Source organism: Pangasianodon hypophthalmus, chromosome 13 (genome assembly GCF_027358585.1).
Source record: "Pangasianodon hypophthalmus isolate fPanHyp1 chromosome 13, fPanHyp1.pri, whole genome shotgun sequence".
Lineage (NCBI taxonomy): Eukaryota > Metazoa > Chordata > Actinopteri > Siluriformes > Pangasiidae > Pangasianodon > Pangasianodon hypophthalmus.
The window spans coordinates 18,290,162-18,304,925 of NC_069722.1; the positions used below are offsets into that span (position 1 = coordinate 18,290,162).

General features: G+C 39.4%; 1 protein-coding gene across 5 annotated transcripts in view; it reads left to right on the top strand.

Annotated features, from left to right (window-relative positions):
* Positions 1-6,918: 6,918 nt before the first annotated feature.
* LOC113528485 (protein kinase, cAMP-dependent, regulatory, type I, beta) overlaps positions 6,919-14,764 on the top strand; it is a 153,976-nt gene continuing 146,130 nt past the window's right edge. Inside the window, exons 1-2 of one of the 5 annotated variants that reach the window (XM_053239092.1) lie at positions 6,919-7,055; positions 8,030-8,210. In XM_053239092.1, the coding sequence (XP_053095067.1) occupies positions 8,037-8,210 (174 nt within the window). In that variant the 5' untranslated portion in view covers positions 6,919-7,055; positions 8,030-8,036. Of the gene's footprint in view, positions 7,056-7,241; positions 7,381-8,026; positions 8,272-14,764 lie in introns of those variants that run through there. The other 4 variants (XM_053239091.1, XM_053239090.1, XM_026917059.3 and 1 more) reach the window with 4 other exon arrangements.

Genomic DNA, 14,764 nt, shown 5'->3' on the forward strand with positions numbered 1-14,764 from the left:
GTAGCAAGCTACATCAGCTGACATCACACAAGGTCTGTGGTGATGATGGTGGATCTCCAGCTGCCTAGGGCTCTCTGGCACCTGGGGCAGATGGTCTAGGTCCACCTCAGTCCTAATGGTCATATCAATTCAGCTGACATGAGGGTCATGATGGACAGTACATACTGGTTGCCAGACTGCTCGTTCTTCCAGCCATCTTTCAGTAGTAATGTTCTGTGTATTACTGATGGAAAATAAGTGCCTTGATTTGATCATTTGTTGATTACACGATAACAGCATAACCACAGACTTTTGTTTCCTGCTTGCTAAGCTAGCATATCACTAATATTAAAAAATTAGGTGAAGCAATTATATTAATAGTGTGCATTCCATTATTATGCTGGCCAATTTAGAATCAGTGTTAACAGTATTAGTGTTTAGGCTGTGGATTTGTAACTGGCTTGGGCTCTGCAATCTTATTTTTGGATATGTATTCCATTTTCTTTAGAGACCACACACACATACACATGCAGAGGTCCACACATTCAGTCCTTCTCTTTGTTTATTGTGCCTTTATTTAAACTACTCTTGAACCAAAACTGGCCTTAAGTGGTGGTGTGGCCAACACACTGGATTGAGTATAGTGTAAAATCTGTACCAGAAAATGTACAACAGTGTTCTCCACTACAAGCTCTCTAGCAAGTGTCCTCAAGATGTATACTTTTGATGACATAATGACCAGACACATCATGATACTGCTGTATTTGGACAAATGTCCCCTATGTGCCTCCATCAACAAGCAGGCCATCCAGCACAAGTCCAAACTTCTCACATGCTTCATGGTGCTTTGTCTCGGCTCTTAACAGCCAAACAGGCTCATGATTCATTTGCATAAGGCTAGATTCATTGAGAATGCTAGCCTTCCTCTGATCCAACTGTGTGGTACATTATGATGCCTGTCAATCAAATTCAGGCAAATCATTGTGAACCATATTCAGACTTTAATTAAATGCCTATAGTGAGGAAGTAATACTGAAATTGTGCACACTGGTTTTCAGACCTATGGAATTTATGTGCCATTCGGACATTTGCACTGGAGTTGTGCGTAATGGTCAAGAGTTTGCAAAAACAGAAGCATGCCTGTGTTATGAACACAGGAACGAGGGGACCCAGAAGCAGAACACAGATATGGGAAGCAGGTTAAATGGGTTTTATTGATAGCTTGAAGAGGTGGGAGTGTGTGGGAATGGAGCATGGGATTTGTGTCAGTCAAGGTCGAGATTCGAACTCAGGTCAGTGGTGTGAGAGCCAAGTTCAGAGTTGGTGAACCAAGAGGAAGGTGAGGGAAGGCTGGGCATAGCAGGAAGTGAGCAGACAGAGAGCTGACAGGCTGGGTGCACAGTGAACCTGGAACATGAGGAGAGAACACAGAGTGAGAACAGGATAACGTGACGGGAAAAACACTAGGCAATAACGTAAAAAAGATGATGCACGATCCATTTTTCTTGCATGATATCGGCTCAGGCAAGGAGCAAAATTAAATCCAACAATACTGTCTCACAATTTGTTGTAATCATGTCATCCTGAAATTCATGTCTTGGATATTGTCAAGACACTCAAAAAACAATACAATGCCATTCAAGGGTAATATTAAATACATAAACATGACACTATCAATTAATTAATTTTATCATCCCTGTGAAGTCCATGGAAAGTTTTATTTGCACAGGGATTGGAGAAGACAGCATCTTAATCAGAGACATTTTTTATCTCTCAAGGACTGAATTTTATATGGATAAATTTATATACAACACTTACTAAAAAGTGAGCTGTAACCAAATTGCAGCTGAGATCTTGTTCAGCTTATCCTTTAAACCATGGCCACATTCTCTTTACAGGGACAGAAAATAAATTAATCCCAAAAGAGTGTCACAGATCTGGGAATGTTTTGGTAAGCCACGGCACATCTCCACTAATACCAAACTGACTTGACTATTATTCTCCCTGGTGGAGCTGGACATTACCTGAAATAGAAAGCACTAGATTATGACTGGCTTCACTGTCCATGCCTCAGCATGGAGATGGCATCATTGTGTTATATGGGTGCTTCTCAGTGGCAAGGACAGGGAAACTGGTCAGAACTGAGGGAAAAATAAATGCACCCAAATACTGAGAGATCCTTTAAGAAAACCTGATCCAGAGTGCACATGAACAAGGTTCACCTTTCAGCACAACAATGACCCGAAGCATATAGCCAAGATAATACCAGAGTAGCTTCGGGACAAGTCTATGAATGAGAGTGTTTATAAGAGCAACTAGCAGTTTGTAAAATACAAACCTTGTTTTTTGGCTACTTGTAATGTTGCTAGGTAAATCAGCTTGCTATTAAACACTTAGGGGTGGTTTCCCCAAATTGCTGAATTTATGGAGGACAAGCTTTTATCAGTTATCCAAAGAGGAACGTCTATATCACCTTGTATCCAAGTGCTTATATGATTTTGCCATTTTGCTTGTAATACAGCACTCAGTCTTTTTGAGTAAGAATCTACCAGCTTACCACATCTTCATTTAGCAATTTATGGTGATGCCGGAAAAAAAATTAAGCGCATTTTATAATAAGTTGACAGTCCCTTTAAAATTATGCTTTACCGCTTTGCTTTGAATGCCCGTGCGTGAATGCAGTTCCTGCGCGAGAAGTGTCAGTCAAAATCTCTCACTGACCCTTGCAATCATCAGTGACCTTTATTTAACGTTCTGTCTGAAATCCAATAAAAATATCCATTATTGCGTAACGTTTCTGAACGCGTCCAGTGATTGGCCTGTATCGAATTCACACGTGACATACTCACGTTGAAGTCTTAATAAGCCACCATCGAGTCAAATAGACGAGTTGATGAGATGTCTCGAAAATACGAAAGCGAATCTCAAAAGAGAAAAATAGCGAAAAGTAAAGTTGAACCTCAGTCAAATTTGTTGACAAAAATTCCCAAGCTTACGGCATATTTTAACCCAGGCATAGGAGAAGCTGAAGACGAAGATCATGGCGAAGAGGAAAGGCGATCACCACCAGTTCCTGGTAGGTCATATGCTAGCAGTAGCTAGATGCAGTAGGCTATAATTAGTCAACTAATTAACTAGTTTTTCATCTTAAAATAGTTGAGTTTGCAGTAGTTAGCCACTACACACTGGAGCTGTGGATATAATCATTTTTTATGATCCATCGCGATGCTGATGTGAACGATTCTGCATAAATGTAATTAAACAGGCATAGTATACATATTAACAAACTGCTGTATTGTAAATAAAGTACTCTTCTTATAGGCTATATTAATAAAGAAAAGTTGTGTATGCCTTTCAGTCGCATTTGCAATATTAAACAAGAAGTTCATATTAAGGGACTTACATTGTCTGACTTTAACAATATTGCCTGATTTTGCTTTATTTTGACTCCTAAATGTTTAAAAATAAAAATATTAAATAGCCTTTATTTATTTATTTATTTTTTTTTTTTTATATATCTTACACAGCCCCAGCACAGATGATGAACCACGCACCTCTGATGTCTTAAATGACTGCATTGAGGAAAGCTTGGAGAATAACGCAGCAAGTGAACAAGTTCTAACTTCACGCTCAAATTAACCGGATTACACAAACACAGATCCAGGTTGCTGGGGCTGCATTGAAGAAGAAGCAAGGGAGTACTGGACTGAGAAAGGACCTTTAATATGCCAGAACAGAAATGCAGATTTTTCTGTGTCAGGAAAAACAGTACAAACACCAAAAACGGAGTTTTTCCAAAAGCCTTTTCACACGCAAGCTTGCAAATGGTGAATCTGTGTCACGTGAATGGATGCTTTATTCTCCATCAAAGGGATGTGCATTTTGTTTTGTGTGCCTCTTGTTTTCTGAGAAGAAAGATTCCCCATTTTCCTCCTGCGGCTTTAATGACTGGAAGCATGCGCAACAGCGTGTGGCTGAGCATGAGAGTTCTGAATCACATCACAGATGTATGTATGTTTGGGCATGTCGAACTGCACAGAAAGGACAGATTGACATTGAACTACGAGAACAGTTTCAGACAGAATGCCACTACTGGGTTAGTGTACTCCAAAGGGTTGTGGCTGTTGTGAAGTTCCTAGCTGAGCGTGGACTTGCATTACGAGGGGGGACACATGTTTTTGGTAAGCAAAACAATGGCAATTACTTAGGATTGCTCGAATTGATTAGTCAATTTGATCCATTTCTCAGTGATCACATTGCTCGCTTTGGAAATGCCGGTAGAGGCACACCGTCATACTTGTCAACCACTACATGTGAAGAATTTGTGAAATTAATGGGAGAAACGGTTTACTCAGAAATAATTAACAGAATCAAAGTATTTTGCTGTGAGTGTTGACTCAACTCCAGATATTGCACATACTGATCAACTGACTGTTATTATGCGCTACATCTCACCTGAGGGTATGGTTCAAGAGTGGTTTGTAACCTTTTTGCCAACAAGTCACATTGGCGAATCCATTTTTAATTCAGTCATTGACGTTTTGAATGAAATGGGCATTGACATACAAAACTGTCGAGGTCAGTGCTACGACAACGGCAACAACATGGCTGGCTCGTATAAAGGAGTCCAGGCTCGCATACGGGAGATCAACCCATTGGCAGAGTGGGTTCCGTGTGCTGCTCATTCTTTAAACTTGGTCGGAGTAAATACAGTAGACTGTTGCCTAGAGACAAATGTTTTTTTTGCTTTTATTCAGAATCTTTTCAACTTTTTCTCAAAGTCCACATGGCGTTGGCAAATTCTAACTGCTGGACTACAGTGCAATGACAGAGGGAGAATAGAGACACTTAAATCTTTATCAGAGACAAGATGGTCAGCACATTCCCAGGCAGTACACGCATTGTATATAAACTATGAATGCATTCATGGCACTCTTAAAACAATTGCAGAAGATGAAAACCAAAATATGACTACACGCAGCGAGGCAGAAACCCTCCATAACCAAATGGACAATCTTGAGGTGGCTTTCCTTACTACTATGTGGGACACTATTCTAAGGCGGTTTCAACATGTCAGTGAGTACCTGCAAAAAGTGGAAATGGACCTCTCACAAGCACATGAGCTCATTTTATCACTAAGAGACTTCATCTCTGGCCTTCGTGATCAGTTTGACATGTTTGAGGAGAGAGCAAAGAAAATTTCACAAAGTGTCACACAAAACTACAAGGCAGACACACAGAGAACCAGGCGGCGCAAAAAAGAAGCAGACGAGTCATCAGGACCAGACTGTGACATTGCAATGTCAGGTAGACATAAATTTGTTGTCAATGTTTTTAATGTCATCATTGATAAACTTATCGCAGAGGTAAGCAAGAGATGTGAGGCCTACAAAGAACTGGACAACACATTTGGATTTTTGAACAAGGTCATTGAGCTCTCGCCACAACAAATTTGTTCATCTGCCACATTGCTTCAAAAGAAATATAGCTGTGACTTACAAGAAGATTTAGTTGATGAATTCGAACATTTTAGGAAATACATCAGGAATACAGATGTTAAATCAGCAAGTCAGTGTTTACAGCTAATCCGAAAAAGAAACATTCACACTGTATTCCCAAACGTGGACATTGCCCTGAGGCTTTTTTTAACTATACAAGTAACAAATGCAACTGGAGAACGTTCTTTTTCAAAGTTGTCATTGGTAAAAAACAGACTGAGATCGACAATGGCACAAGAAAGACTTAATCATCTGACACGCATGTCAATCGAAAGCGACATACTAAGGGAGTTGAACTTTTCTGATGTCATAAGAGATTTTTCATCCCGAAAAAGCCGAAGGAAACCTTTGTAAAGTACTCCCTATGATCTGATTAATTTATAGCATTAATAGAAACATATTCAGACAGTAACATTTTTGTATATTGTTTATATGAAATTATAAATGAAACAGTGAATGTTTTTATATGAAAGTTTATTGCATTTATTTCTAAAAAACAAAAGGCCAATTTGTTTGCAAGATGGAGCCGATGTAGACAGCAGTTCTAAATAGCCTGTGCAAAATATGTAGGACTATGTGCAAAGTTCATGCAATGATATTTGTGTATATTGTACTTGAATCTTGATGAATCTTGATGCAGTATGTAAGAATGGAAGGGTAACATAACAGATGTAATTGATTAGTAATTGATGTAGTGCACATTCAGCACTGTGATATACTAACTATGATACTTTGCTGCAATGTGGTCCTTACTAAAATTATGACCATAGTTATAATCCTGATTACTGTAACTAGGGTAGCTTGGGCTAGTTACAGTAATACGCTTGCAATGGTGTTGCCAGTATATTACTGTAAAAAAAAGCTATGATTTAATTTTATTTTATTTAATACATTAAAACAATATTTCTCAATAATTCAGAACTTTCTTAAACTATTTAGCCTAACAGTTAATTGATTCTGAAACTTTTTTGCCAGGACAATTATTACCTTTAATCAGTCCTGGCGAAAAAAGTTGCAAAATCACTTAATCCATGTAGGCACATGGATACATGGGAATAAAGATGAGGTCCTATTTTCTGGACGGTATCTTTCTGAAAGTGAAGAAACATGCCCCACTTTTTTATTGTTGATCCAACACAAAGTATTAAGCAAAGCCTGTCTGTTTGAATGATTAATTAATTAATAATAATTGAATTAATAATAACTGAAATTTCTCCTCTATGAAAAACTCTCGCACTAAACAGTGCGAATATAAAATGTGAGGTTTTATACCAAGTGGAGTTCATTATAATGGTCAGTTTAATCCTGCAGGATTGGCTACTTTACTTTCTTTCTTTAACGAACTAGCACGTTTCAAAACAAAGTTATGCCCGTGTTGCCTTCTGTTTATACTTCCTACAGCGAAACACGAAACTCACCTTTGTGTTTTTCACTGTATAATTCGGTAAATTCTGGTGTGGTCTATGAGATACTGCTCCCTGGAGGACACGTGAAGAGGTCATTCTGTGCGAACGTCCGCGCAAGACGTCCTGATGTGCTCGCAGAATCGCGTTTGCAGAAGTAGCCTCAGTGATTCGGGTGAGTTTAACAACACGCAGTTTGTGGCGTTATCAAATGTAAGCACAAATATGCAAACACAAACGTTAGCAGAAGTCAGATCAGCGCAAGAGGCTCCACATATAGCCTACGTTATGGCCTGGAAATTAAGTGTACCTTAAAATAAATTAATATGGTTGTAATGTGTTTGGAAAGCAGTTTTGTGGTTTAGCGTAGACGCATTGACGTCACTGACATCGAGGTACCAAGAGAGGACAGAAATCAGCAGCAGGAGAAATAAACAGCGGCAGTATCCGATATAATTATATCAAACCAGAGAGCTCCTTAGCATCTCCTGTATAAAACGGTAAGAAAGGCGAGATTAATAATCGTGAAGCATTTGATTACGTTTGCATTAAGGCTCGTCTTTCCGCAGAATCAGACGAATCGTGTTCTGCCTGTGCAATCAGGGTCTTGGCAGGAAGGTGAAAATGTAGAATACCGCGAGAGAATGTAGGATATACCAACCGATGTTTTTGTTTGGCGCAATTAGTTGGTCGGATTTACTGATATAATTATATGTGTTCATCACGAGGAATTTATTCCTTAGTAATAAACGATTATCTCGCTATCCCAGGTTTATCTTAATGAACAACGGAAATGAAACGACAGGTATATGGAAGCCAGGGGAGCTTTATCAGCTTTATGTTTGATAATTACATCAGTGATCTGTAGACCTAAAACGAACGTTTTTAGAAAAGGCAGGCAGCGGTTTATCCTCTTCATTTTTTTTTAAATGTATATAACAAATAAAAATAATAGATCTGAATACATTGTATGAATAATAATCGTCTTTAGTAGTTCATAATGCCATTTGCACATATACATATAAAAACCCATGAGGCATCTGCAGATTTAATCTCTCTGCTTGTGCTCTGCTGGATATGATATTGAACGTCAGGTTGAACATTTCTCTGTGACTGACCCATTCTGTTTTCGTTCACTTCTATCAGCAGTGCTAAAATGGCCACCTCCTCCCCCAATCTTGAAGAAGACGAGAGTCTGAGGGGCTGTGAAGTATTTGTGCAGAAACACAACATCCAACAGATTCTGAAAGAGTGCATTGTCAGTTTGTGCATCGCCAAACCTGAGCGTCCTATGAAGTTCCTACGGGAACACTTTGAAAAGCTGGAGAAGGTGCGTTCCTGAGACTCATTTCCTTTTGCAATATCCTGCCATTGATAAGAAATCAGTCATGGTAAGCCAAAACTGTTATTTAGATTGCATGTTTCTTTTAGTTGTGGATGCTATACTAACTGAGAACATTAACTTTGAACATTGCTAACTAGCAAATGATTCATCTGCTTTTAGTCTGCTTTTACTCAACAATGTAGTGGTAACAAAAGGGTTTTATGTGTGTGTATATATATATATATATATATATATGTATATGTATATATATATATATATATATATATATATATATATATATATATATATATATATATACAGTTAGGTCCGGAAGTATTTGGACAATGACAGAGTTTTTGTGATTTTGCCTTTATACACCACCACAATGGATTTGAAATAAAACAATCACGATGTGATCAAAATGTAGACTTTCAGCTTTACTAAAAGAGGTTCCACAAAAATATGGTATTTACCATTTAGGAATTACAGCCATTTTAAGCAAAGTACTTCCATTTTCAGGGGCTCAAAGGTATTTGGACAAAGTTGACATAATTGTAAATATAACCATAATTTTAATACTTTGATGAAAATCCTTTGCAGTCAATGACTGCCTGAAGTCTGGAGCCCATGTTCTCAAAACTCAAATTCTGAGTTTCCTCCCTGGAGATGCTTTGCCAGGCCTTCACTATAGCCACCTTCAGTTGCTGCTTGTCTTTCTGCCTTCAGTCTTGTCTTCAGTAAGTGAAAAGCATGCTCTATTGGGTTTAGATCAGGCGACTGACTTGGCCATTGAAGAATATTCCATTTCTTTGCCTTCAAAAAGTCTTAAGTTGCTTTCGCAGTATGTTTAGGGTCATTATCCACCTGCACTTTGAAGCGGTGTCCTATCAGTTTTGTAGCATTTGGCTGAATGTGAGCAGAGAGTATAGCCCTATACACCTCAGAATTCATCTTGCTACAAGTTAATCTTAGTTTCATCAGTCCAAAGAATCTTATTCCAGAACTTTTTTAGAGATGTTTTTTTGGCAAAGTCTAATCTGGCTTTCCTGTTCTTTAATGTTACCTGTGGTTTGCACCTTGTTGTAAACCCTCTGTATTTACATTCATGAAGGCGTCTCTTGATTGTAAATTTTGACAATGATATGCCTATCTTCTGCAGAGTATTCTTGACTTCTGTTGATGTTGTGAAGGGGTTTTTCTTTACCGAGGAAAGGATTCTGCGATCATCCACTTTAGTTGTCTTCTGTGGTCTTGCAGGTCTTTTGGTGATGCTGAGTTCGCCAGTGCATTCCTTCTTTTTAAGAATGTACCAAATTATTGATTTGGCCACTCTTGAAGTTTTTTCTATCTCTCTGATAGGTCTCTTTTGTTTTTTCAGCCTAATGATGGCCTCCTTCACTTGCATTGAGATCTCCTTGGACTTCATATTGGTAGCTCCAGTCGAACAGCTGCGAAATGCCAACTCAATACCTGATATCAACTCCAGACCTTTTATCTAATTCATTTGTCTTGAAGTAACGAGGGAATGGACCACACCTGGTCAATTAACTTCTTGTCAGTTACTTTGTCCAAATACCTTTGAGCCCCTGAAAATGGAAGTACTTGCTTAAAATTTTTGTGGAACCTCTTAAAATAAAGCTGAAAGTCTACACTTCAATCACATCGTGATTGTTTTATTTCAAATCCATTGTGGTGGTGTATAAAGGCAAAATCACAAAAACTCTGTCATTGTCCAAATACTTCTGGACCTAACTGTATATATATATACACACAGTTAGGTCCAGAAGTATTTGGACAATGACAGAGTTTTTGTGATTTTGGATTTGAAATAAAACAAACACGATGTGATTGAAGTGTAGACTTTCAGCTTTATTTTAAGAGGTTCCACAAAAATATGGTATTTACCATTTAGGAATTACAGCCATTTTAAGCAAGTACTTCCATTTTCAGGGGCTCAAAGGTATTTGGACAAAGTAACTGATAAGAACTTAATTGACCAGGTGTGGTCCATTCCCTCGTTACTTCAAGACAAATGAATTAGATAAAAGGATAAAAGGTCTGGAGTATATATATATATATATATATATATATATATATGTGTGTGTGTGTGTATGTATGTGTGTGTGTGTGTGTGTGTGTGTGTGTGTGTGTATACATACATATATATATTTATTATATGTTCTACATTATGTTTATTTTGTATAGTGCCTTTCTGCAGACTCAAGGTCACTTTACAATATGAAAATAGATAAACATGACAACAGACAAAAAACAAAAGGAAATAAACAAGAAATCCATGGCATGAATCAGATCATACAGTCAGAGATCAGAAAAACAAGAAAGAAGAAGATATGTTTTAAGGTGGGTTTTGAAATCCTGTAATGAAGAAAGATCACGTATGTTTTTGGGAAGAGAATTTCATAGTGTGGGTATAGAGATACAAAATGCTCGTCCACCAAACGATGCTAAGCTGTGGCGTGGAATTAACAGTAGACCAGTATCTGAAGAGCGTAATGTGCGAACTGGGGAGTAAGTATGAATGAGATCAGAAACGTATGGGAGGGCGAAACCATGAAGTGCTTTGAAGGTGATGAGGAGAATCTTGTATTGAATACGAAAATGAATGGGTAGCCAATGAAGTCTGTGTAGGATGGGAGTAATATGAGAGGATTTCTTAGAAAAAGTGAGAACCCTAGCTGCAGAGCTCTGGATATATTTGAGCTTATTTAATGTTGTGTTTGGTAGATCATAGAAAAGAGAATTACAGTAGTCAGGTCGAGAAGTGATGAAGGCATGAACCAGTGTCTCAGCGTCATTGATATTTAAGAAAAAGTAAACGAGCAATATTACGGAGGTGAAAGAAGGCAGATTTAGTGAGTGAAGAAATGTGAGGCAGGAAGGAGAGAGAGGAGTCAAAGATGATACCCAGGTTTTTAACGGTGGTGGAAGGTCGAACCAAAATCCCAGCAATGTTAACATTATCAACACAGAAAGGAGCAACATTTTTTGGTGACCCGACAAGTAGTAGATCTGTTTTATCAGTGTTGAGTTTGAGAAAGTTACTGGTCATCCAAGCATTTATATCATTAACACAAGCTGTTATGGAGTTGGTGGGAAAAGGAGAGTTGTGTTGAGAACTGATATAGAGCTGGGTGTCGTCTGCATAGCAATGGAGGTTAAGCCGTGATGACGGATAATGTTACCTAAAGGGAGCATATAGATGATGAAGAGTAAAGGCCCAAGAACAGAACCCTGAGGAACACCGTGATAGACAGGAGCAGTAAAGGACTTAGCCTGGCGGACAGAGATGTAATGCTGATGGTCAGAGAGGTAAGAAGTGAACCAAGATAGGGCAGTTCCAGAAATACCAAGAGCAGAGAGTCGTGAGATTAGAATACTGTGAGTAGTACGCAAGAGAGCCGCAGCACTCACGTCGCTGATAGAGCACGATCAACGCAGTATGGAGACCTTATCAGTCAAATTAGATGGCAGGGGGTACCCCACCATCCAAAATACTGTCCACGATAGAAAAACGAGGGAGTGGAGACTCACCCGCCAGCTATGTAGAAGGCCCAATGGAGCCCAAAGATCGACAAATAACAGCAAAGTGGTGTGATTTGGATGAATAGCCAGCAATGAGTACGGGTTATCCGATCAGAGTTATAATCCACGGGAAAATGACAACAGTAAAGTCCAAACTATAATCCAGTAAAGTCAGGAAGAGCAGGAGAGCAGGAGAGGAGATGAAACCATAGACGCGAAACACGACAGAACAAAACAAACAAATGAAAAGTTCCATATATATATATACATATATATATATATATATATATATATATATATATATATACATATATATATACACACACACACACAATTATCTAATTGGCCAATCATGTCGTAGCAGTGTAATGCATAAAATAATGCAGATACAGGCCAGCTGCTTCGGGTAAAAAAAAATATGTGAGCTCAGCGATTTTGACCATGGCATGATTGCTGGTGCCAGATGGGCTGATTTGAGTGTTTCTATAACTGCTGATCTCAAGTCAAGTGAGTCAAGAGTTGTTTCTTTGTAATTTGCACAGTTATACTGGGTACACTGGGTATTGAAATGCTTATGACAAGGCTCAGATTTAGACATTGACAGTAAAAAACACTTATTGGACACGAACAAATATATTTGGACATGAATGATTGAGATGATGCTGTAATGTAGTAAGGTAAATGAAACAGTGGTGTACAATGGCAGAGTAAAAGTGACATGTGCTATTATATTATTACAATAGCAGGGTAAAAATGACGTGCTATTAAATAAGGCACAACAGTAAATACGTGTACAAGAAATAGCACATAGTAAATCTGAAAAGTAAATACCTAAGTGTCTGAAAGTGGCAGTAATAAAGTGTCGCAGCACTAGATGAGGGACTACTGGCTTTTAAGTTGTCTGTTGGCTTGAAGATAAAAACTGTTCTTCAGTCTGGTTGTCCGTGATTGGATGCAATGGAAGCGTATGCTAGACGGTAGTGTCACAAACAGATAATGAGCAGGGTGAGTGCAGTCCTTAATGATACTGCGGTCCTTCCTCAAACAACGTGTTTGGTAGATGTCCTGAAAGACCGGGAATTTATTTCCAGTGATGAGCTCTGCTGTTGTCGCCACTCTCTGAAGAGCTTTGCCGTCGGAGGAAGAGCAGCTGTCGTCCCAAACAGTGATGCAGCCAGTCAGAATGCTCTCTATGGTGCAGCGGTTGAGGTTTGACATGATGTCAGAGGAAATGCCAAGCTTCTTAAGCCTCCATAGAAAGTAGAGACTCTGAAAGGCTGCTCTCACTATTGTGTCTGTGTGGAGGCTCCAGGACAGATCCCCAGAGAGGTGGACAACAAGGAACTTGTAGCTCTTAACTCTCTCCACCTCCACCCCATTGATGTAGATAGGAACATGACCCCCTCTTTGTGACTTCCTGTAATTCACAATCATCTCCTTGGTCTTGCTGATATTCAGAGAGAGATTGTTGTCATCACACCATGTTGAAAGTGCTCTGACCTCCTCTCTGTAGAATGTCTCGTCACTGTTAGTGATAAAACCCAGGATGGTTGTATCATCAGCAAATTTGTTGAATGTTGTTGGTTGTATCATTTGCAGATTAGCCAAGCAGTCATAGGTGAACAGGCAGTACAAGAGGGGGCTGAGCACACATCCCTGTGGGGCACCATTGTTGAATTTGAGTGTGCAGGATGTGTGGCTGCCAATCCTGATCACCTGGGGTCTGCCTGTCAGGAAATCTAGAATCCAGTTACAAATGTGTCTGTTAAGTCCCAGATCCTTCAGCTTGACCATGAATTTGGTAGGGATGATGGAATTGAATGCCGAGCTATAATCAATAAACAGCATCTGCGCATAGGTATCTTTCCTCCAGGTGTTTCAGGGCAGAGTGCATGGCCATTGCAATGGAGTCATCAGTGGATCTATGTACTAGAGTGGTAAGCGTCCAAGGTGTCTGGTAGAGAGTAGCAGATGTAGGATTTGTCAAGAAGCTCAAAGCACTTCATGATCACTGATGTCAGTGCTACAGGGCGGTAGTCATTCAGGCAGCAGACAGCAGTTTTCTTGGGGACAGGGATGATGGTGGTCTGCTTGAAGCATGTGGGGATCACAGACTCAAAGAGAGATTAAAGATGTTAGTGAAAACATATGCTAACTGGTCAGCACAGGCCCTCAGGTCCTGGTGCCTTCTGAACATTGACTCTCTTAAAGGCCTTGCTCGCTTTGGGTGTAGTTAGAGCCAGAGAGCAGGTGTCATATCAGTAGGTATTTTCACAGCAGGGAATGTACTGACTGCCTCAAAGCGAGCATAGAATTTGTTGAGCTCATCTGGTAAGGAGGCAGACATACACACATGGTTGCTTTTCCTGCCTTTGTAGTCTGTTAGAGTGCTCAGTCTGCTCCACATGCATTTGGGGTCAGAGCCGTCATAGTCTGACTCCACTCTGTCCCTGAAGTATTTTTTAGCGGATCTGATTCCTACTTGGAATTCTTGTAGGCAATCAGATCCCCAGAGTTGAAGACTGCAGTTCGTGCTTTCAGCCTGGTACGCACCTCTCCACTGACCCATGGTTTCTGGTTGGGTAATGACTTCACATTGACTTTTGGGTCAAAATCTCTGTCCATTTGGTGATGTAGAGTCTGTGTATTCATTTATGTTGTCTCCTGCTACATCATGAGACATTTGCCAGTCTGTGGATTCAAAGCATTCCTGGAGTCTGGAGATGGCATTCTCATTTCTTTTGTGAGCTGCTATAAAAAAATGTTTTTTCTTATTTTAAGTTGTCTGTAGGCAAATAACAGCAATATGCTAATATGGTCACCTTTGCCGAAGGCAGAGCAGGGGTTTGTACCTGTCCTTTAGTGTTGAATAGCAGTGATCTAAGGTCTGATCACCTCACGTGGAAAATTAATGTGCTGTAGTATTTGGGAGGAACTTTCCTCACATTCACCCTATTCATGTCCCCAGCAACGATGAAAGCATCTTCATGGTGTGCAATTTCTAGTCCATTAATGGT